The following is a 24,386-nucleotide window of genomic DNA, read 5'->3' as shown; positions in this document are numbered from 1 at the left end:
GTTCTCATGGCCCTGGTAACCGATAAGGGGGTGTATTTTGCGGTGCTTTACAGTCCGCCCATCGGACTCCATAGTCGGCCTTATTCACAGCAGCACCCACCCTCCTGTCCTGGATGTTCTCATAGCCCTGGTAACCTATCAGGGGGTGTATTTTGCGGTGTTTTACAGTCCGCCCATCGGACTCCATAGTCGGCCTTATTCACAGCAGCACCCACCCTCCTGTCCTGGATGTTCTCATGGCCCTGGTTACCTATCAGGGGGTGTATTTTGCGGTGCTTTACCGTCCGCACATCGGACTCCATAGTCGGCTTTATTCACAGCAGCACCCACCCTCCTGTCCTGGATGTTCTCATGGCCCTGGTTACCTATCAGGGGGTGTATTTTGCGGTGCTTTACCGTCCGCACATCGGACTCCATAGTCGGCTTTATTCACAGCAGCACCACCTGCCCTGCTGGAGGTTCACACTTTAAATTGTTTTACCCTCCTCTGCCTTACACATCCTCCCACATTTGAGCACTCCTCACGCGGACTAAACCCCTTCATGCACACCACCAGAACCTCGTGCCCCTGGGGATCTTAAAGGGGAAACACCCATATTGGGTTATAAAAAAGAGGACAAATTAAGTAATTTTAACAAACTTTATTTACAGAAATATATACATTGACACTTTATAACATTATAACATTATTAACTCATCCAGCACAAGCGGACTGAGTACAACAAAACATTGCATATTTACAGTTGGTCACTGGCAACATTGTCCGTATCGGGTGAAGTTGGTGCAGAGGCTGGCACCCTCTCTTCACCCGTGTCTGAGGGACTGTGTTCGGCCATTGACTGTTCCCTCTTCGCCGCTCTCCAAGCGTTGAAGTCTTTGTATAATTCTTCATCTGACGTCTCGGTATCGGTGGAGTCTTGGTAGGGAGTAGGGCTATGCTCCTCTCCAGAGCTGTCACGGTCACTGTGGATGTCAATGTCCCCCAAATTGTCTTCACTCACCCCTGATGCTGCTGCGGCCGCTGCTTGCAGTGACTCTGTGAAGAGCATTCGTATGTCCGCAGCCTCTTTCAAAGAAGGATTCTTGGCATAAAATTTGTCTGCAGTTGCAGTGTTGTGACACATGAAATCACTCACTCTTTGGCGGTTGCTTATGTCCTGAAACCTCTTCGCATTATCGGCGTGGACTGTGCGAAGGTCGGTGAAGTTAATGGGACCTTTTAGTCCAACATCAGCCCATGCCAACCTCAGGAAGGTGGCAAGGTTCCTCGATGGGTTCTTCCCCGCTATGCAGAGGAAGTAGCGGTTGTTGGTGCCGGTCAGCGTCCCCTTGATTTCCAGCCACCTCTTCATCCATCCAAATTCTTCTATGGTGAGGTACATCTGCGCTTCCCCGAACGCGTTGGCCGTCTTGTGGTTGCTTACCTGTTATGACAGGGTTAGAGAGCGTCAATACAAGTATCAATCATCCACAACATGTGTATCACTGCCAGAATAAACACATGTTTTAATAGCTCACTCACGTGGATGAGGTGGCCAAAGGCAGTGCCAGTTATCTCCGCCTTTAGGACCTCCGTGTTGGTCATGTTGGAGTAGACCCCCGGACGGTGCCCATAAATGCAGCTCCAATTGAGGGTCATGTACCCATAGAGCAGGCTCCGGGTTGCGTGAGTCGGATTGCTGGTCATCACGTCCAGGAGCTGAGGGATGCGAGTTTTGGCCGCAGTCAAACATGCCATGATGTCTTTATGGCTTGGCAGACCTTCCATCTTGTCCCGCTTCACCTGCATCTGGTGGATAAACACCTTCTTTCTCATGGACTTCAGGATGGCAGCAACTTCCCGTGTGATTAAAATCATGTCATTCTGGTTCAGCCTGCTCCCCTTGCATGGTGTTTCATTCATGTACTTGAGAAAGTGTGATATATTTTTGATATAGAAGTCAGATGTCGTGACCTGTAGGCTTGACTTTATCAGGCTCCGGGACCACCCACGTATCCTCTTCAGATCCCTCAAAAAGAGCCAGTCAGACAGGCGATTGAAACCGTGTGCCATGAAGCTTAGGAATTATTTGACTCTGCTTATTTTGGAGACTGCGTTTTCTTGGAGCCTCACTGTTGGATCGATGCCCTCATAATGGTCCCGGTAGCCTTGCAGATACTTCTCCATGATGCGTGGGAATGTAATGTCCCGCATTCGATTCCCCCGGCCCCTGCCGCTGAACCAGGGGGAATGTATGGGAGGGGAGGATGACGAGGCCTCGGTATCTATGGATGCAGGTTCTGAGGAGCTGGATACAGGTGTGTGAGAGGCAATGGGGGACTTCCTGCAGGAGGGACCTTTGGACTTGGACAGCCTCTTTGGTGTTGACTCTGTTCGGGATCGTTTCCTTAGAAACACCCGCTCTTGGTCCTCGGCCCTCTGGTTCATCCTCTTTCGGTTACGTTTAATCCTCTGCTGCAGCATGCAGCGCAGGGATTTCACCTCAGCAGCATATATGTCCCTCTGAGCCTTCATTCTGTTTGCATCCATCCTCCATTCCTTACAGTCCGGGTTGTCACATTTAATCACTGGGGACAAGGGTGGAGGTTGTGACAGGACATCATCACCCACAGTGTCCACATCCCAAGAGGTAATCATTGCTACTGTGGGGTTTGTCAAACTGAGTTCATGAAGCTTCTTCGTGGCCACTTTCATTTTTAGTTTAGTTAAAACCACATGTAATTCCTGCCGGGACAGCTCAACATGGTTTCTGTACAAGTGGCGGTCCAGCCTTGTCCCGATGTACTCGCATCCTGCAATAATGCAGGGATGGAGCCTAATGTTTATCCGTCCTTTCGCCAACAACAGCAGAATTCTTCTTTCAACTAAATTACGCACACTATGGTTCCTCAGCAGGTGCTTGCTCAGGGCACGGTAGGGACTATTACAGATAGGACAACCGATCGCCATCATTTTTGTATGCCTGAGCATTTCGGTACCGGGAAGTGTCACCAGTATAATGTATAGAACCGGGGGGGACAAAGAAGGATAGGTGAAAATAAGAAAGTTGCACTCAGCAAACTAGAAAGACCCCATGTCAAATCTCTCCGGTTTATTTTCAATAAATAACCCATTTGCATCATCGTGCGAAAGGTGTCCCATTTAGGCACTCGTTAGGCGGGCAGAGATCCCTGTCATCTATCGGTCCTATCATCCAGGCAAGGCGGGAGCCAAAACTGGGTGAAATAGTGCCTCCTAAGGCGGGTCGAGTCCCCTGGCAACTCCCCTTACTTTCTTCCGGAGACCAGTTCAAAACGTTAAGTTTGGTAAGAACCATGATTGGGGGTCATCAAGGCAACAATTGTATCCGATCCAAAGTCCTCATGCAGCGGATGCATTCTTCCATGATCCAGAGACGGATGCAACCAGAGAACCAGAGAAAGGGGTGAAAATGGATAAAATGTATCCGGGAATAGTGCCTCCTAAGGCGGGTCGAGTCCCCTGACAACTCACCCTACATTCCTCCAGAGTCAGAAAAAGTTAAAGTTAACTTTTGGAAGAACCAGAGAAAGGGGTGAAAATGGTGAAAATGTGTCCGGAAATAGTGCCTCATAATGCAGGTAGAGTCCCCTGGCAACTCCCCTTGCATTCCTCCAGAGTCAGAAAAAGTTAAAGTTAACTTTTGGAAGAACCAGATAAAGGGGTTAACATGGATAACATGTATCCGGGAATAGTGCCTCCTAAGGCGGGTCGAGTCCCCTGACAACTCACCCTACATTCCTCCAGAGTCAGAAAAAGTTCAAGTTAACTTTTGGAAGAACCATAGAAAAGGGGTGAAAATGGATAAAATGTATCCGGGAATAGTGCCTCCTAAGGCGGGTAGAGTCCCCTGACAACTCACCCTACATTCCTCCAGAGTCAGAAAAAGTTAAAGTTAACTTTTGGAAGAACCATGAAAAGGGGTGAAAATGGATAAAATGTATCCGGGAATAGTGCCTCATAATGCAGGTAGAGTCCCCTGGCAACTCCCCTTGCATTCCTCCAGAGGCAGAAAAAGTTAAAGTTAACTTTTGGAAGAACCATGAAAAGGGGTGAAAATGGATAAAATGTATCCGGGAATAGTGCCTCATAATGCAGGTAGAGTCCCCTGGCAACTCCCCTTGCATTCCTCCAGAGGCAAAATAAGTTAAAGTTAACTTTTGGAAGAACCAGAGAAAGGGGTTAAAATGGATAAAATGTGTCCGAAAATAGTGTCTCGTTATTCCGTGGAAACTCCCCTTGCATTCCTCCAGAGGCCAGTTCAAAAACTTAAAGTTTTGTAAGAACCGTGATTGGGGGTCCTCCGGGCAACAATTGTATCCGATCCAAAGTACTCACTCATCGGACGCATTCCTCCATGATTTCCCCATCATGAGAAATAGGCCGTTTTTTTCTAAGTGCTCTCAAAAACCGGGTTTCCGATTTCGTGCAGAAGGTAGCTTGGAAAAGATGAATGAAAATTGTTAACGGAGGAGGGGAGGTCTGAATTCCCCTCTACGTTGAAAAGTGCAACGGGTCAGTGGAAATGTCTCCGGGGCTTCCGCCCGAAGCGCCGAAGGGTTGACCCCCTCACCCGTTGGCACTTAGCGGTTTTTCGAGAATTTTAAAAAACGTAGTTTTTGATGAATTTAAGATATAATTGACCGTTTTATTTACTTTTTTTTGCTTTCCACGGGTGGGGGTGCACGGCAGGCCGCATATGAGCTCCCAAATTCGGCCCGGAACCTCCGGGAATTGGGTCCATTTCATCCACATGTGACTCCCCCATCAAATGTACATGAAATGGACACGAGGAAATGTACATAAAATGGACACGAGGAAATGTACATGAAATGGACACGAGGAAATGTACATGAAATGGACACGAGGAAATATACATGAAATGGACACCAGGAGAGAAGAACCAGGGGTCAACATGGATACAGTTTACCCCGAAATAGTGTCCCTTAAGGCGGGTACCAGTCATGGGAAGATGTCCAGACCCTGACTGGACTTAAGCCGATTTTCATTGGAACTCCACATTGCATTCTTCCAGGGACACCAACATACATCCAGGGTATAAGGAACAAGAACCAGGGGGCAACATGGATACAGTTTACCCCGAAATAGTGTCTCTTAAGGCAGGTACCAGTCATGGCAACATGTCCAGACCCTGACTGGACCTAAGCCGATTTTCATTGGAACTCCACATTGCATTCTTCCAGGGACACCAACATACATCCAGGGTATAAGGAACAAGAACCAGGGGGCAACATGGATACATTTTACCCCGAAATAGTGTCTCTTAAGGCGGGTACCAGTCATGGGAAGATGTCCAGACCCTGACTGGACTTAAGCCGATTTTCATTGGAACTCCACATTGCATTCTTCCAGGGACACCAACATACATCCAGGGTATAAGGATGAAGAACCAGGGGGCAACATGGATACAGTTTACCCCGAAATAGTGTCTCTTAAGGCGGGTACCAGTCATGGCAACATGTCCAGACCCTGACTGGACTTAAGCCGATTTGCATTGGAACTCCACATTGCATTCTTCCAGGCCCATCTACATGCATCCAGGGTATAAGGATGAAGAACCAGGGGGCAACATGGATACAGTTTACCCCGAAATAGTGTCTCTTTAGCCGGGTAACAGTCATGGCAACATGTCCAGACCCTGACTGGACTTAAGCCGATTTGCATTGGAACTCCACATTGCATTCTTCCAGGGACACCAACATACATCCAGGGTATAAGGAACAAGAACCAGGGGGCAACATGGATACAGTTTACCCCGAAATAGAGTCTCTTAATGCGGGTACCAGTCATGGCAACATGTCCAGACCCTGACTGGACTTAAGCCGATTTTCATTGGAACTCCACATTACATTCTTCCAGGGACACCAACATACATCCAGGGTATAAGGAACAAGAACCAGGGGGCAACATGGATATAGTTTACCCCGAAATAGTGTATCTTAAGGCAGGTACCAGTCATGGGAAGATGTCCAGACCCTGACTGGACTTAAGCCGATTTTCATTGGAACTCCACATTGCATTCTTCCAGGGACACCAACATACATCCAGGGTATAAGGATGAAGAACCAGGGGGCAACATGGATACAGTTTACCCCGAAATAGTGTCTCTTAAGGTGGGTACCAGTCATGGCAACATGTCCAGACCCTGACTGGACTTAAGCCGATTTGCATTGGAACTCCACATTGCATTCTTCCAGGCCCATCTACATGCATCCAGGGTATAAGGATGAAGAACCAGGGGGCAACATGGATACAGTTTACCCCGAAATAGTGTCTCTTTAGCCGGGTAACAGTGATGGCAACATGTCCAGACCCTGACTGGACTTAAGCCGATTTGCATTGGAACTCCACATTGCATTCTTCCAGGCCCATCTACATGCATCCAGGGTACAAGGAACAAGAACCAGGGGGCAACATGGATACAGTTTACCCCAAAATAGTGTCTCTTAAGGCGGGTACCAGTCATGGCAACATGTCCAGACCCTGACTGGACTTAAGCCGATTTTCATTGGAACTCCACATTGCATTCTTCCAGGGACACCAACATACATCCAGGGTATAAGGAACAAGAACCAGGGGGCAACATGGATACAGTTTACCCCGAAATAGTGTCTATTTAGCCGGGTAACAGTCATGGCAACATGTCCAGACCCTGACTGGACTTAAGCCGATTTGCATTGGAACTCCACATTGCATTCTTCCAGGCCCATCTACATGCATCCAGGGTATAAGGATGAAGAACCAGGGGGCAACAGGGATACAGTTTACCCCGAAATAGTGTCTCTTTAGCCGGGTACCAGTCATGGCAACATGTCCAGACCCTGACTGGACTTAAGCCGATTTGCATTGGAACTCCACATTGCATTCTTCCAGGGACACCAACATACATCCAGGGTATAAGGAACAAGAACCAGGGGGCAACATGGATACAGTTTACCCCGAAATAGAGTCTCTTAATGCGGGTACCAGTCATGGCAACATGTCCAGACCCTGACTGGACTTAAGCCGATTTTCATTGGAACTCCACATTACATTCTTCCAGGGACACCAACATACATCCAGGGTATAAGGAACAAGAACCAGGGGGCAACATGGATACAGTTTACCCCGAAATAGTGTATATTTAGCCGGGTAACAGTCATGGTAACATGTCCAGACCCTGACTGGACTTAAGCCGATTTGCATTGGAACTCCACATTGCATTCTTCCAGGCCCATCTACATGCATCCAGGGTACAAGGAACAAGAACCAGGGGGCAACATGGATACAGTTTACCCCGAAATAGTGTCTCTTTAGCCGGGTAACAGTCATGGCAACATGTCCAGACCCTGACTGGACTTAAGCCGATTTGCATTGGAACTCCACATTGCATTCTTCCAGGCCCATCTACATGCATCCAGGGTATAAGGATGAAGAACCAGGGGGCAACATGGATACAGTTTACCCCGAAATAGTGTCTCTTTAGCCGGGTACCAGTCATGGCAACATGTCCAGACCCTGACTGGACTTAAGCCGATTTTCATTGGAACTCCACATTGCATTCTTCCAGGGACACCAACATACATCCAGGGTATAAGGAACAAGAACCAGGGGGCAACATGGATACAGTTTACCCCGAAATAGTGTATATTTAGCCGGGTAACAGTCATGGTAACATGTCCAGACCCTGACTGGACTTAAGCCGATTTGCATTGGAACTCCACATTGCATTCTTCCAGGCCCATCTACATGCATCCAGGGTACAAGGAACAAGAACCAGGGGGCAACATGGATACAGTTTACCCCGAAATAGTGTCTCTTTAGCAGGGTACCAGTCATGGCAACATGTCCAGACCCTGACTGGACTTAAGCCGATTTGCATTGGAACTCCACATTGCATTCTTCCAGGCCCATCTACATGCATCCAGGGTACAAGGAACAAGAACCAGGGGGCAACATGGATACAGTTTACCCCGAAATAGTGTCTCTTAAGGCGGGTACCAGTCATGGCAACATGTCCAGACCCTGACTGGACTTAAGCCGATTTTCATTGGAACTCCACATTGCATTCTTCCAGGGACACCAACATACATCCAGGGTATAAGGAACAAGAACCAGGGGGCAACATGGATACAGTTTACCCCGAAATAGTGTCTCTTTAGCCGGGTAACAGTCATGGCAACATGTCCAGACCCTGACTGGACTTAAGCCGATTTGCATTGGAACTCCACATTGCATTCTTCCAGGCCCATCTACATGCATCCAGGGTACAAGGAACAAGAACCAGGGGGCAACATGGATACAGTTTACCCCGAAATAGTGTCTCTTTAGCAGGGTACCAGTCATGGGAACATGGGGTGATGTATATGGGCACTTGAGCACCAGCAAGACCCCCACCTTCATAACCTTGTGCACCAGGTGAACATGTGTACCCACACTTAAGCACTCCCCCACGGACTAAACCAAGAGGGAACACCGGTCAGAAGTTCGTGCCCCTGGTAACACTGAATAACAACAAAATAGAACCCCCAAGGGTTGCATGTGTGTAGGCATAGTTGGTAACATTTGTCGTGCCATCGGCGGGGAATTTACATTGGTAGTCACATCACATTTCCATTGTGCGGACTTCCGTAAATTTGAAGGACAAGTCACATGTTAACTCTGTCTATAAGACAGACATGTTCCTTACATGCAGACATGCTATCGAGTTAAGTATTGGTGGAATCTCTTCCTTAAATTTGGCTATAGCACTAACAGATAGGTTTCTGCTGCAGGATTTTTTGACTAATGCTTTGTAGTCTCGTAACAGCACTTCAAAAGTTACTAAGAAATGGTCGGATAAAGCAGGATTATGCGGTTCGACTAATAGTTGCTCAATTTCAATACCATAAGTCAGAACAAGGTCGAGAGTGTGATTATAGCAGTTGGTTGGTTTATTTACACTCTGACAAAAACCAACAGAATCTAATATAGAGTTAAATGCAACAGTAAGGCTATTTTTATCATCGTCAACATGAATATTAAAGTCACCTACGATAATGACTTTATCTGTTTTAAGAACCAAAGTTGATAAAAACTCAGAGAATTCAGATAAGAATTCTGAATAAGGACCTGGTGCACGGTACACTGTAACAAATAAGATTGGCTGCAAAGTTTTCCAGGTCGGATGCGTAAGACTAAAAACGAGACTTTCAAAGGAGGTATAATTTAATTTTGGTTTAGTATTGATAAGTAAACTTGAGTCAAAGATTGCTGCAACTCCACCTCCTCGGCCCGTGCCTCGGGCAATATGAGTATTGATATGGCTGGGTGGAGTGGCCTCATTTATGCTGACATATTCTTCATGTCTCAACCAAGTTTCAGTGAGACAGCATATATCAATATTATAATCTGATATTAAATCATTTACCAATATTGCTTTAGATGCTAGAGATCTTATGTTTGAGAGACCACATTTAATATTCCTGTTTTGTTGCACTGTAGTAGTTGTTACATTTACTTTTATTAGGTTATTATGTATGACACCTCTATTAGGTTTTACCTTAACTTGTCCTTGGGCAGACACACACACCGCTAATATTGGGTATTTTATTGGGTTCGGGATTCCTATGGATGACTGCCTAGGAGAGAGCGCAGAGAAGCGTGTAAGACTGCCACTCCGCCTCCTGGTCTCAACTCCAGTTTGTCATGGATTAAGTCCACAAAGCCCTGAAATGTTTGCCGAAATGAGATTTGCACCTTCCAAAGTAGGATGAATGCCGTCTCTCTTAATCAGACCAGCTTTTCCCCAGAAGGCTGTCCAATTATTTACGAAGCCCACATTGTTTGCTGGGCACCACCAAGACAACCAGCGCTGAAATGATGACATGCATGTCATCATTGATCAGATTGGGGAGGGGACCAGAGAAGATTACGGTGTCCGACATTGTTTTAGCATAACTACACACCGACTCCACATTAAGTTTGGTGCATTCTGATTGGCGTATACGAACATCATTACCACCGACGTGAATAACAATCCTACTGTATTTACGTTTATTTTTAGCCAGCAGTTTAAGATGCGCCTCAACGTCGCCCGCTCTGGCCCCCGGAATGCATGTGACTGTGGAGGCTTCGGTCTCTAATTTCACGTGTCTCATAATAGAGCTACCAATAACCAGAGTTGGCTTCTCAGCGGGTGTCTCGCTGAGTGGGGAATATCTGTTAGATACGTGAACGGGTTGGTGGGGACCTGCGGGTTTCGCGTTATGCCCCTTCTGAACAGTCACCCAGTCTCCCTGCTGCTCGGGAGTTGCCGGGGGACGGCTAATAGGAGCTACCTTTTGCCGGTCCGCACCGGCTAACATGGGCTTTACTGTAGCTGAGTTACTTTCTAAGATGCGGAGCCGGGCTTCTATGGCTATGATTCCCGCCTCCAACCTAACAACTATACTACATTTAACACATGTACCGGTACCAGTAAAGGAGGCAGGGAAGTAACCAAACATGAGACAGTTAGAGCAGGAAATAGCACCCGAGGGTGGGGAAAGAGCCATGGCTAGCTATCAAGCTAAAGTAGCTACCGTTAGCAAACCCGAAAAGAGTGTAGGCAACTGTGGAGTTACAGTCGCTAAGAGAAGGAGAGTTGTGAGTGCTTAAGCAATAGTAACGTGTGATTACAACGTCAGGCAGTTGCCGTGATCAAGAGTTTTAAAACGATCGATTAAGTTAAGATAATAAGCTATCAGCAACAGAACAGGCACACGGGATACCCGGAGATGACAACAACCGGAAGTTACAACATGCTTACCGCAATAGTGGTCCGTGTAGGACTAGTAGTAGACTGAATTTGCCAGGTGAAGGATAGACAGAATCAATAGGCAAACTAAACTCAAGTCAATAAAGCATGAAGATTAGACAGCTAGTTGATTTCCGGATGCGGAAACGTTTCTTGCATATGTGTGTGCGTGCAAATGATCGGATACAGTAGGCGGGCTCTAGACCGGATCACACAATAGAAATTCACAACAGAAGCTTCCCACAGGTGCTGCGCAAAGCACGTTGAAGCTATGTTAATAACAATACTACTTTTAATCCAAATGTAACCACAACATAACACACACACCTTCAAATGTCAATGAAGCCTGTCGGATATATATTAGTCGATATGATACTATTATAGCTGAATTTACCGCAGTGTTTGAGCGGGAAAACACTGTGCCAATGGAAGCTAACGGGAAGCTAACGTTAGCCTTTTACAATACTACTTTTAATCTAAATGTTACCACAACATAACACACACACCTTCAAATGTCAATGAAGCCTGTCGGATATATATTAGTCGATATGATACTATTATAGCTGTATTGACCGCAGTGTTTGGGGGAAAACACTGTGCCAATGGAAGCTAACGTTAGCCCGGTTGGAAAGCTACTAATAAAATAACAACACACAAACCTGCGAAAATAAACTAACCATAAATACAAACTTCACCTATCAATTCAATGAACTGGCCAACTTTTGCACAGGGGGATACTGCTTAAGGACTATATTCTAACTGGGGCCAGTTAGAAGAGAGTTACCTGCCAGACGTCCACGTAATAAAACAAATATTTAACATTAACACAAACTTTATGTTTACCACAAATGTCCTTTTTGATTAAGAAATGAGGTTCCATTCCCAAATTAAACACAATGAACCAACCTACCGAGCAGACTTTCAGTTTAACTTTCAGTGCGGACGGATTCCTGTAATGGCGGCCACAGATATTTTTTACCGGGCAAAAGCACCCACAATGCAATGCGCAACCAGTGTTGCCAGATTCTGTGAGGGACACAAACAAGCCACAAAGTCTAGGGAAAAAAAGCCCAAAAGAAGTGAAGTGGGCCACATGAGCACTTCAAACCTATACAGCAACTATTAGAAAATAGCAGATCACAACGTGCCGCGACGCGACGCGTTGTGAGCTTGTAGATCTGCTATTTTCAAATAAAATCTTGGGGGAAACTTATAATAAGCAGACCTGTCAACACTCTTTTCAAATGTGATGTAAAAGTCGATTACAGTACTTAAACAGTCAAATTTGACACCACATTGGCCATCATTTTACAGATTTTTCTTAGAGTGTTATTAACACTGTTATTGCAGGTTAGTTAATGTTGGAGAAATACTGTTTTCTCCACTCTTTGGGTTGTTTTAATGCACTGATATCATGTGTGGCTCTGAACTGTGTATGACCTTGCAGCTGCCTCTTCTTGTGATAGGAGGAGGCAGGGCATTTCACGTTGTTGATATTTATGAGAAGACAGACTTGCTGTCTCCTAAATATCTCATTTCTATGAAGCGTGAAGGAAGTACGTGACTCTTTCCAGAAGACATCACAGTTGACCCATCGCAGATGACCCGACTTTCCGACACCCGCGGCTGATATTAGCGCCACCTCGATTTACGACTTTGTTGTTATCTCCGTGTTTTGGACTATATAAGCCTGATGTTTTTTGCTGTTCCGTTGAGCAACATACCTCATGTGTGTGAGTTAACCCATATCCTCTGTATGTGATTTAACTCTGCTCCTTCTTGGAAGAATAAATTAGCTACCTGATCATTGATTCTCAACCTGGTGTCGAGTGATATTTTTCTAACATATTGGTCCTTCGAGCCGGATCCAAGATCTCCTTTTTTCTCCGGACAAACGAGCCTGACACTGTGCACAGGGAGTCGAGAGACTCTTAGAAAAAGACCCCTACCTTGTTTCCCTTACAAAGAAATAATTTGGTAAATGGGGGGGCCAGGTTACGCTGGAGAGGAGAGGAGTGACGGATCCTTGAACTACCGACACAGGAGAGAAAGTCAATACAGGCACCGTTTTGGTTTCAACCCCTTGGTTCGCGGAAGGATACCAAAAAAGTCCTAGAAAGACACAGGTAAACTTATCTAAAGTACTTTTAAATGGTTTGTGGTTCAAACTATGAGGCCAGTTTTTTTTGTTTCTTAAAAAACTAAAGGATCTTATAGTTTGTGGGTGGACTATAGGGCACATTTTCTTAGTTTTACTAAAACTATTGTGTGACTTTATAGTAGGATACAAGGTACGGCTATTTTATAGTGGGTGACTAAGTACGGCTATGGGTATTTTCTTAGTTTTGGGGAAAACTAGGACAATTTAGTTTTCTTAGTTTTGCTAAAACTATTGTGAGTTTTATAGTTTATGCGTAAGCTATCGGGCATTTTTACTTAGTTTTGGGGAAAACTATAGAAGTCTAATCATGGGTTCATGCTGCAGCAAGACCCGTGGGAAGAAGACAGAAACAGAGTCATCTTATCAGGAGATGCTAAATGGATGATCGCATAGAATGAGTGTGAAGAGATTAAAAAGTGGCAAAATAAATACGACTTCCAAGGGAGGTTAGTGGTAGAGGAATGCCAACAATTGACTGATAGCATCGAGAACAAATGTAATGGGAATGGAAAAAGGGAGGAAGAAGAGGATTTATTAGGTGCTATGATGTGGTTAGCCGAAGCAAGGAAGAGAAAGGAAAATGCTGAGGAAACAGCTACATCAGAAAAAGAGAAATTAGAATCAGAAAAGAAGAAATCAGAACATGAGGTTTTGTATAACTTGTATCCTAATCTCCCCTATTCCGAGAAACTGGAGAAACTTGACGATCAAGTGATATGCAGACGCCGCCAGCCCCCTCCTCCGTATCTCCCTCCTGTGGGACCTGCTGTGATGCAGGAGCAATGGATAGATGAAAACCATGCACAAGCTCAACACCCCGGGGATCTCCTCGGACCCCTGGCCTCCTGCTCGTCTCACCCCTCTGCTCCCCCACTGACCCACCAACCACCTCCACACACCGACCCTCATGCTCCCGCGCAGAGAACAGCCGGCATGAGGGAGGAACCCAGCAACACACGGTCAGGTAAGACATTCAGAATTCCCGTTATGCCAGTTATGAATATATCAGGGAATATGACTAACCCTATCAGCTCATCGAGTGGAGATTTTAGAATTAGGTACAGTAGAATTAATTCTGGCTCACGTAGATAAACCATTTGTTTCCTTAAAAGTAATGGGAATAGATGTAACCAGATTATGCAAAACCGTTTGTTCAAACAGCAGATTGTAAGAATGGATTTATGACGTCAGTACTCACTCAACTACATGGGGGGGAAATAGACCAGTGGCCTTTTACTCCTCACAGTTGGACACCATAGCTCGAGCTATGCCCATTTGTTTACAAGCAGTAATAGCAGCCTCCATGGCAGTACAGGCATCTGCAACAATAGTGCTTTTTAGATCCTTGACTCTAAAAGTAACTCACGCAGTGTCCGTACTATTGTTACAAAATAAACAAACCTATATGTCACCAGCTAGACATTTAGCATGCATGGCTACGTTGTTATCACAACCAAATCGTACTAACGAGAGATGTACTACTTTAAATTCAGCTACACTACTGCCAGTAGAGATAGATGGGGAGCCACATGACTGTATCGCAGAAACTGAGAACAGAGTGTTACCAAGGACAGACCTGACGGACATTCCCTTCCCAGATGCAGACATAACGATGTATGTTGACGGTTCATGTAAGAGGAATCTTGATGGAACTAATGCAACAGGTTATGCTGTAGTGACACAGACAAAACTGCTCAAGGGCGCAGCATTGCCGTCTCACTTATCAGCACAGGCAGCAGAACTAATCGCACTAACAGAGGCATGCAAGCTGGGAAAAGGGAAGACAGTTAACATTTATACAAACAGCAACTATGCTTATTCATGTATGTGTTTGCACAACAATGGAAACATAGGGGGATGGTAACATCCACAAACAAACCTATTACACATAAAGATTTGATCCTATCACTTTTGGATGCAGTTCAACTCCCAAAGAGAGTGGCGGTCTGTAAGTGTGCAGCACACACTACCGGGACGGACCCAATATCCACAGGGAACCGAAAGGCAGATGCAGAGGCTAAGCAAGCAGCGCACAGACAGTGACAGGACAATGACCAATATATTTCAGAAAATATGGAACACATTGATCATGACATCCTAAAAGACATGCAAGCGAATGCACTTGACAGAGAGAAGGTATACTGGAAGAAGAAGTTGTGTACACAGAATAAAGAGGGGTTGTGGGAAAGTACAGAAGGCACATTTGTATTACCAAATAGCTTATTTCGATATGCAGCTATATTGAGCCATGGGTTGGGCCACGGCTCAACAGTGGGGATGCTGGAAGTAATACAGAAGATATTCACAGCCTATGGCTTTACAAACTACTCTAAAAAAAAATTGTTTAGCATGTTCTGTGTGTGCACAGTATAACCCTCAGGGACAGAGAGAGGTGGAATACCGGAGCCAGTATCCGTCTCAGCACATTTGCATGGACTGTATTGAAATAAATAAATATGAGGGAATGAAATATTGTCTAACAATCATTGACATGTCCTCAAAATGGATTGAAGTTGTTCCAACTAGGAATCCAAATGCATTGACAAATCACATAATCCCACGTTTTGGAATTCCGGAGAAGATCTATAGTGATAATGGCACACACTTTGTAAACAAAGTCATTCAGGATTTGACAGCTGTATTTGGAATACAACTAAAACGACATTGTTCTTATCATCCACAGTCAGCAGGGTTGAGAGAAAGAAATAATGGTACATTAAAAGCTAAACTGAAGAAGATGATGGCCGAGACAGGGAAAACATGGATGAGATGCTTAGCACCAGTGATGCTAAGCATGCACATCCTACCTAGTGCTAGAGGGCTGTCACCTTTTGAAATGTTATATGGAAGACCATATTATCTGCCTGAGTTAAAACCATTTGTAAGAGAGGACGAGGGTATGAGTGAAAACACAGCAGAATATATGGCAAACATGTTGAGAAGAAAAGAGATCATTATGCTCTTGTCCCCTCTGCACAGGAAGTACCTGACTCCACACAGACATTGACACCAGGAGAGTGAGTGGTCACCAGAGCGATAAAGAGGAAGAGCTGGCACTCGCCCAAGTGGGAGGGTCCCTACCAAGTACTCCTGTCTACACCGACTGCAGTTAGAGTGGCAGAGAGACCATCCTGGGTACACCTGACCGTGAAGCTGTTTAAACCTAAAGACAGAAGCTCTTCTCTACTGTGGTGAAGTCTGGCTACAAAGGGAGGTGATTCCAATAAGGGTGCTCGTCTCAAACCAGTGAAGAAACCAACAGAACCCAGTAGAATTTAAAGAGTGGACGTTAGCAGGGAAACAGTAACGGGTCTGAGTGATAGAAACTGACGATGTACAGAGAAAGAATTAGGCCATGGCATCCATTCAGATTACATTAAAACATGTGCCTATACAATCTACCTACCTCAGCCGTTTGGGTACTTTTGTATATGAATTTTTTATCTTTTATAATCATTTGTATTTTTCCAAGTTCCATGTTATTCCGTAGTTTAAACAGGAGGGATATGTTGGAGAAATACTGTTTTCTCCACTCTTTGGGTTGTTTTAATGCACTGATATCATGTGTGGCTCTGAACTGTGTGTGACCTTGCAGCTGCCTCTTCTTGTGATAGGAGGAGGCAGGGCATTTCAGGTTGTTGATATTTATGAGAAGACAGACTTGCTGTCTCCTAAATATCTCATTTCTATGAAGCGTGAAGGAAGTACGTGACTCTTTCCAGAAGACGTCACAGATGACCCATCGCAGATGACCCGACTTTCCGACACCCGCAGCTGATATTAGCGCCCCCTCGATTTACGACTATGTTGTTATCTCCGTGTTTCGGACGATATAAGCCTGATGTTTTTTGCTGTTCCGTTGAGCAACATACCCCATGTGTGTGAGTTAACCCATATCATTTGTATGTGATTTAACTCTGCTCCTTCTTGCAAGAATAAATTAGTTACCTGATCATTGATTCTCAACCTGGTGTCGAGTGATATTTTTTCTAACAGTTAACTACATTATTAGAGAGAAAGATAGAATCGGAGGGAGGAAACCCTTTTTAATAATGCTATTATTACAGGTTGTTTACACAATTATTATCAGTTTTAGAGCATGTTTTCATTTCTTCTATTTAACCCTTTAGTGCATGTTTCTGGTGACGTTTCCCTGTGCTTTGATTGGAGTATGTGTCAGCCAATCAGATTGCCATATGGAGTTGTAGGTTCAGAAAGGCGGAGACTGTAAACCAAATTAGCCAATGAGTGTGTGTCTGTGTGTGTCTCAGAGTGGTGCTGCTCAGCCGGCAGTTCATTCCTGCAAACACTCACACACACTCACACACACACTGTGCCGTAGAAGGTAAGTGGTTTTCAGTGTTTCTTTTTTCACTCTTTCTAATAATCAGCTTGGACTCATGTGGTATTTAAACGGGAGAGAGCATGCTTATCCTAACGGCTGAATAACGGTGTTACCAGGACCTCTGTAATCTGGTGGTGATGCGTGTGTGTGTGTGTGTGTGTGGATACAGTCTCATGGTCTTTATTTCATACATTTATTTTAACCTGTTAAGCCCCAAAGACACTTTCGGCGGGTATTTTTTCTTTTTTTTATGTATATACAATATATACAAATACACAATATTGGACACAGACTATAAAGTGCACAAGGTTTCATTCACAATTAAATGACTTATCGTACGATAAATAAAAATGAACTCGATAAATTGCGATTTACATGAGGATGTGACTAGCAGTTTGAAAGGATGTACTTGAATTATTATTGTATATTATCATTATGTCAGTGGTCTAAAATGGTCATACAACAGTGCCGACAATATTATCGTTTATCGCAATCATTTCTGGGAAAATGTATCCAACAAAATTAATTATCGTGAGAGGCCTATACATGAAACACACAGACACAGAGAAATCTTCAGACTTACTCCAAAATGCCAAATATATTAATTAACACACTCTCACTCTCATACACTCTTTGACACTATTTTGGCCTAGTAGCACAATAAGCAGCAGACTTTTACTTTTTTATCATTTCTACTGGATCTTAGATCTTAGAACCGGCTCCCACTGTTCTGCTGTCTGTTAACGTTGTTCAGAGTGGTGGGGGTGGGGAGGGAGCGGGTCGACAGCTTGAGCAGCTGTCAACTCAACATTGTAAATAACCAATCAAAAACGATCGCTGGTTCATCTTGTTTTTGACGTGAGAATAGTTTGGGCAGCGTGAGATTGAGAGTGAAAGCGTGTGTCACACGACAGATGCGTGAGAGTTGGCAACCCTGCAATCATCAAAATCGACCAAGTGGGGCCAGAGATATGGAAAATCCACCCAAATGTCCCCAGAAGTGGTTTTATTTTGCTAAATCTCTCTAAAAAGGTCAAGTTTCACTTGTTTTGCATCAATCTTGATACAGGGTACTTATTATATGTTGTGGTTTGGATTCCTAAAGCTTTTAGTCTACCATCCCATCATTCAAGTAATTTTTTTTTTTGGACGGACACAATAATTTACATTTTTTTACTGTGTTCAATCTGAATTTACTTTAAGAAGAAGAAAAGGTCATTTGTTCTGGGCATGTCATTTTCGAGCCTGAGACCTGAAAAAAAGGCTCGGTGATTAACAGGTTAAGACTTTCAAGTCTGGTTTTCAATATTCAAATATGTAAATATATTTTGATGTCGTAGACATAGTTTTAAATCTTAAACAAATGTATTTTAACACAGATTATTTTAGAAAGAATACATTTGCTGCGTTGTGCCTGTCTGGATGTTTCTCAGTGTTTCTCTTCATGTTTTCTCAGATGCAGTTCATGCTGCTGTTCAGCCGGCAGGGGAAGCTGAGGCTGCAGAAGTGGTACGTTCCTCTGTGTGAGAAGGAGAAGAAGAAGATCACCCGCGAGCTGGTGCAGACGGTGCTGGCCCGGAAACCCAAGATGTGCAGCTTCCTGGAGTGGAGGGACCTGAAGGTTGTCTACAAGAGGTTAGTCTGTGGGTCAGTACGTCGGTCTGTGCGTCTGTGGGTCAGTTGGTCTGTGGGTCTGTGTGTCTGTTGGTCTGTGGGTCTGTGGGTCTGTTGGTCAGTGGGTCGGTAAATGGGTCGGTTGATGGGTCGGTTGGACGGTCCCAGTTGGTCTATGGGCCAGTGGTTCAGTGGGTCGGTTGATGGGTCCCAGTTGGTATATGGGTCAGAGGGTTCATTGATGGAAGCATTGGTTGGTTGGTCGGTAGGACAGTCCCATTTGGTCTGTGGATCAGTAGGTCAGTTGGTCTGTGGGCCAGTGGGTCCCCAGCTTGAAATGTTTGGTTCTAAAAACATTCTGAGAATGTTACCATTCACTGTTCTAGGAATGTTTTCAGCAGGAAGTTTTCCTTTGGTTCTCAGAATGTTCTTCTGAAAGGTAGGATAACGTTCTCTAAAAACATTCTTAAAATGTTTGGTGATAACTGCAGACCCCCTCCCCCACGACTACGCCTCGAAATCCGATCCATGTATATTACAAATAGGATTGGTGACAAAGCGCAGCCCTGGCGGAGGCCAACCCTAAACGGAAATGGGTCCGACTTACTGCCGAGGACCCGGACACAGCTCTCGCTTTGGGAGTACAGAGATTGGATGGCCCTGAGTAGAGACCCCCTCACCCAATACTCCCGCAGCACCTCCCACAGTAACTCCCTGGGAACTCGGTCATACGCCTTCTCCAAGTCTACAAAACACATGTAGACCGGATAAGCGTACTCCCAGGCCCCCTCCAGGATCCTTGCGAGAGTAAAAAGCTGATCCGTCGTTCCACGACCAGGAGGGAATCCGCATTGTTCCTCCTCAATCTGAGGTTCGACAATCGGCCTGACCCTCCTTTCGAGTACCTTAGAGTAAACTTTCCCGGGGAGGCTGAGTAGTGTGATGCCTCTGTAATTGGCACACACCCTCTGATCCCCCTTTTTGAAAAGGGGAACCACCACCCCGGTCTGCCACTCCTTCGGTACTGTTTCCGACTTCCACGCAACGTTGATGAGACGTGTCAACCATGACAGTCCCTCAACACCCAGAGCCTTCAGCATTTCTGGGCGGATCTCATCCACCCCCAGGGCTTTGCCACTGTAGAGTTGTTTGACGACCTCAGTGACCTCCCCCCGGGAGATTGGTGTTGATCCCCCGTCATACTCCAGCTCTGCCTCTAACATAGAGGGCGGAGTTGTCGGGTTCAGGAGTTCCTCAAAGTGTTCCTTCCAACGCCCTAACACTCTATCAGTTGAGGTCAACAACGTCCCATCCTTACTGTACACAGCTTGAATGGTTCCCTGCTTCCCCCTCCTGAGGTGTCGGACAGTTTTCCAGAACAACTTTGGTGCCGCCCTTAAGTCCTTTTCCATGTCTTCTCCGAACTTCTCCCACACCCGCTGCTTTGCCTTGGCCACGGCTGAGGCTGCTGCCCTTCGGGCCTGTCAGTACCTTGCAACTGCCTTGGGATTCCCCCGGGATAACAAATCCCTGAAGGCCTCCTTCTTCAGTCGGACAGCTTCCCTGACCACCGGTGTCCACCAGGAGGTTCGAGGGTTACCGCCCCTTGAGGCACCTAGGACCTTGAGACCACAGCTCCCCGCCGCGGCTTCGGCAATAGAGGCTTTGAACACCAACCACTCTGGTTCAATGTCCCCAACCTCCACAGGAATGCCCGAAAAGCTCCGCCGGATGTGTGAGTTGAAGGCCTCCTGAACTTGGGCCTCCTCCAGACGTTCCCAGTTCACCCGAACTACACGTTTGGGCTTACCAGGTCTATCCAGAGGCTTCCCCCGCCACTCGACCCAACTCACCACCAGATGGTGATCAGTTGACAACTCCGTCCCTCTCTTTACCCGAGTGTCCAAAACATACGGCCTCAGGCCCGATGATACGATAACGAAATCGATCATGGACCTTCTGCCTAGGGTGCTCTGGTACCACGTACACTTATGAGCATCCTTATGTTTGAACATGGTGTTTGTTATGGCCAATCCATGACTAGCTCAGAAGTCCAGTAACAAACCACCCCTCCGGTTCAGATCAGGGGGGCCGTTCCTCCCAATCACGCTCCTCCAAGTGTCTCCATCATTGCCCACATGTGCGTTGAAGTCTCCCAGCAAGATTAAAGAGTCCCCTTCAGGAGCCCCATACAGGACTCTTTCCAGGGTCTCCAAGAAGGCCGTATACTCTGAACTGCTGTTTGGTGCATAAGCACACACAACAGTCAGAGTTTTCCCCCCCATAACCCGCAGGCGTAGGGAGGCGACTGGGGTAAACTCCAACAATGAAGCACCTAACCGGGGACTTGTGAGTATCCCCGCACCCGCCCGGCTCCTCACACCTTGAGTAACTCCGGAGAAGAATAGAGTCCAACCCCTATCCAGAAGAAGTAAGGTTCCAGAGCCGACGCTGTGCGTAGAGGTGAGCCCAACCAGATCCAACTGGTAACGCTCCACCTCCCGCACAAGCTCCGGCTCCTTCCCCCCCAGAGAGGTGACGTTCCACGTCCCCAAAGCCAGCTTCTGTCGCCCGGGTCTGGTCCTTCGAGACCCTCTGCTTTCACTGCCACCCTTCTGGCAGCGCACCCGACCCCATCGCTGTTTCCCGTAGGTGGTGGGCCCGCGGGACGGAGAAGCGGAGGTGTTGCCCACGTTGCCTTTTCGGGTGTGCCCGGCCGGGCTCCGTGGCAAGCCCGGCCACCAGACGCTCGCTGACGAGTCCTCCTTCTGGGCCTGGCTCCAGAAGGGGACCCCGGGCTTCCTCCGGGCCGGGTATCCTCACTTCTTTGTTGTTCTTTCATGAGGTCTTTTGAACCAATCTTAGTCTGGCCCCTTTCCTGAGACCAATTTGCCATGGGAGACCCTACCAGGAACACAAGGTTCCAGAAAACACAGCCCCAGGTCCATCAGGCACACAAACCTCTCTACCACGGTAAGGTGCTGGTTCTTCAGAGAGGCCGATTTGTATCCAATATGCATAAACAGCGGACACTGTTTATACGCAGCCCTCACAAACCACACACGGCCAGATAGCTTACATACGAGACACAACCTTTATAGTCATAAAAAAGTGTGATTATTTTCTGATATTTTACACAAATTATATTATGAACACTGTGGGCCTACATACCTTAGTGTGATTATAAGTGCATGTGAGTGAATATTGGCATGCAAATGCATTTGTATACGTCCTATTCATTGTCTCAATGCACTCATACATCTTAAGAAAGTTATCACCAAAAATGTTAAGAATGTTTTTAAAGAACGTTATCCTCCCTTTCAGAAGAACATTCTGGGAACCTAAATAAAACGTCCCGCTGAAAACATTCCTAGAACAATGAATGATAACAAAAATGTCTAGCTGGGAACTCACACATGCCACCGCAAACATGCAATATCTGCTTCCAGCTTATCAAGAATTACGCGCATTTGTTTTTTTCAAAAGGAAAATATGGTGACATCAGATTTTTTTAAAACGTCCTTTTCAAACAAATGCAACAAGTTTGTTTTTTAAAGCGCTCTAGAAATAAATCTGACGTTGACCATGACCGTGTTAATATTTGCCATCACAGGAACGTTTAATAAAAAAGTATAACATCCTGAAAACATTTTCAGAACATTTCTTGGAGAATGTTCTTCATTTGTTTTCAGGTAACATTGAGGGAACGTTTTATAAAGAACATCTTTAATGTATTACCCAACAACGTCCAAAAAACATCCCTAGAATGTTGCAGGCAAAACGTTCCACCTTTGTTAACATATCACATTAAAGGAACATTTTATAAAACACTTTCTGTCATCTCAGGCCTCAATAACATCCTGAAAACATTTTCTTCATTTGTTATCATGTATTTTATTTGTATTTATTTATAGAAGGACCATGCATACAAAAACAATAATCTCAGCAAAGAGAAGAGATGCAATATGCCAGATTATAGCTAATAGCTAATTTCCATCTGTGGTCCTCAGACAGGTTCACAACAATCAATAAACAAATAATAACATTGCGTGATCTCCATCAGTCAAACCATTTGAAACCTGATTTAAGTAGCTCAATAAATGAATACATAGTACACTTGAAATACACTTACATGATCTCGGTCACTCAAATAATTACAAAGCCTGATTTAAATTCAGGTTACGAACATAATACTTAATATGTAACATCGAGGGAACGTTTTAAAAAGAACATCTTTAATATGTTACCCCAACAATGTCCAAAAAACATCCTTAGAATTTTGCAGGCAAAACCTTCCACCTTTGTTAACATACCACATTAAAGGAACGTTTTATAAAAAAACGTTCTCTCATCTCTGGCCTCAAAACATCCTCTGAATGTTGCAGTTAAAACGTTATGTCTTAGTTAACCTTAAACCTTATAGGAATATTATTTGAAATAATAAACATCCTAAAAAGTTTCTTTGAACATCAGATTAAAACGTTTCTTTCAAACATTATTAGAACCTATAGGTAATGTTAGCCAAAGTTTTGACAACGTTCCCCACTAGCTGGGTCAGTGGGTGAGTGGATCGGTTGATGGGTCGGTTGATGGGTCGGTTGATGGGTCCCAGTTGGTGTGTGGGTCTGTGCCGTCAGTGGGTCAGTGGGTCAGTGGGTCGGTTGATGTGTCGGTTGATGGATCAGTGGGTCTGTCCTAGTTGGTCTGTAGGTGTGTCGGTAATGCTCCTCTGCATGAACGCTCAGATAGCTTCACTCTCTCCTGGGCGATTCAGTTTGACGTGTTGTCAAAGTGACTGAAACAAAACAAAGCATTCATTTGCCTTGATATATCCCCTCACCATGCCAAGAGACAAGTCGGAGGACTAATGGGGACACTCTAGGTCACCGTCCCACCAAAACATGTTCATATTATACCTTTAAACACACTGTCTGCACTGTTCTGCCACTAGTCTCTGAATTAAATCCACAGTAAAACCTCTGAGTGTTGTGGATTTGCTGCATGGTATCATGAGAGTTGTAGTGTTCACTTCAGTGTTGATGGTTCAGGAGGTCCTCAGCGTCTGCTCTGATTGTGACGGAAACTTCTGAAGCAATGGAGACTCAGAGAGACATGGAGAGAGCTTGAACTTTGATGGCAAACACTGACGGTTTATTTGGAGCTTCGGCCGGAGAATTCACAAGACATGTTCTGCAGCCACGAGGTGACACAGCTGCTGCCAAAGCAATTCTGAAGATATCTGCCCCAGTATTTAGCCAGTACTGAGAGAAGAATCAATATTGTGCATACCAAGATAAAACAGGCAAAGCACAATAACACCTCTATCAGCTGCTGCCAACAGGCAGGAATAGATTGGGTTAAAGTTATGGGCCTGGGAAAATATTTCCCCAACACTGATATTAATATAAATATATACATTTTTAATAAAGTTTCAGTTTGAGGTTTAAATCTGAGTTTCTGGTGGGCTGCC

General features: G+C 45.2%; 2 protein-coding genes across 2 annotated transcripts in view; one reads left to right on the top strand and one right to left on the bottom strand.

Moving 5' to 3' along the window:
- Positions 1-626: 626 nt before the first annotated feature.
- Positions 627-2,072, bottom strand: LOC117562562. The gene is made up of 2 exons (XM_034240412.1): positions 1,523-2,072; positions 627-1,424 (listed from the first exon to the last, which is right to left on the bottom strand). The coding sequence occupies exons 1-2, from the start codon at positions 2,051-2,053 to the stop codon at positions 738-740; spliced, it is 1,218 nt and encodes a 405-aa protein (XP_034096303.1). The 5' UTR covers positions 2,054-2,072; the 3' UTR covers positions 627-737.
- A 15,194-nt stretch (positions 2,073-17,266) lies between these two features.
- LOC117562566 (AP-1 complex subunit sigma-2-like) overlaps positions 17,267-24,386 on the top strand; it is a 29,936-nt gene continuing 22,816 nt past the window's right edge. The window contains exons 1-2 of the mRNA XM_034240417.1: positions 17,267-17,302; positions 18,759-18,937. Coding sequence (XP_034096308.1) covers positions 18,759-18,937 — 179 coding nt within the window. The 5' untranslated portion in view covers positions 17,267-17,302. The remainder of the gene's footprint in view (positions 17,303-18,758; positions 18,938-24,386) is intronic.

Source organism: Gymnodraco acuticeps, unplaced genomic scaffold, assembly GCF_902827175.1.
Source record: "Gymnodraco acuticeps unplaced genomic scaffold, fGymAcu1.1, whole genome shotgun sequence".
Lineage (NCBI taxonomy): Eukaryota > Metazoa > Chordata > Actinopteri > Perciformes > Bathydraconidae > Gymnodraco > Gymnodraco acuticeps.
This window is presented reverse-complemented; position numbering and strand designations above follow the sequence as displayed.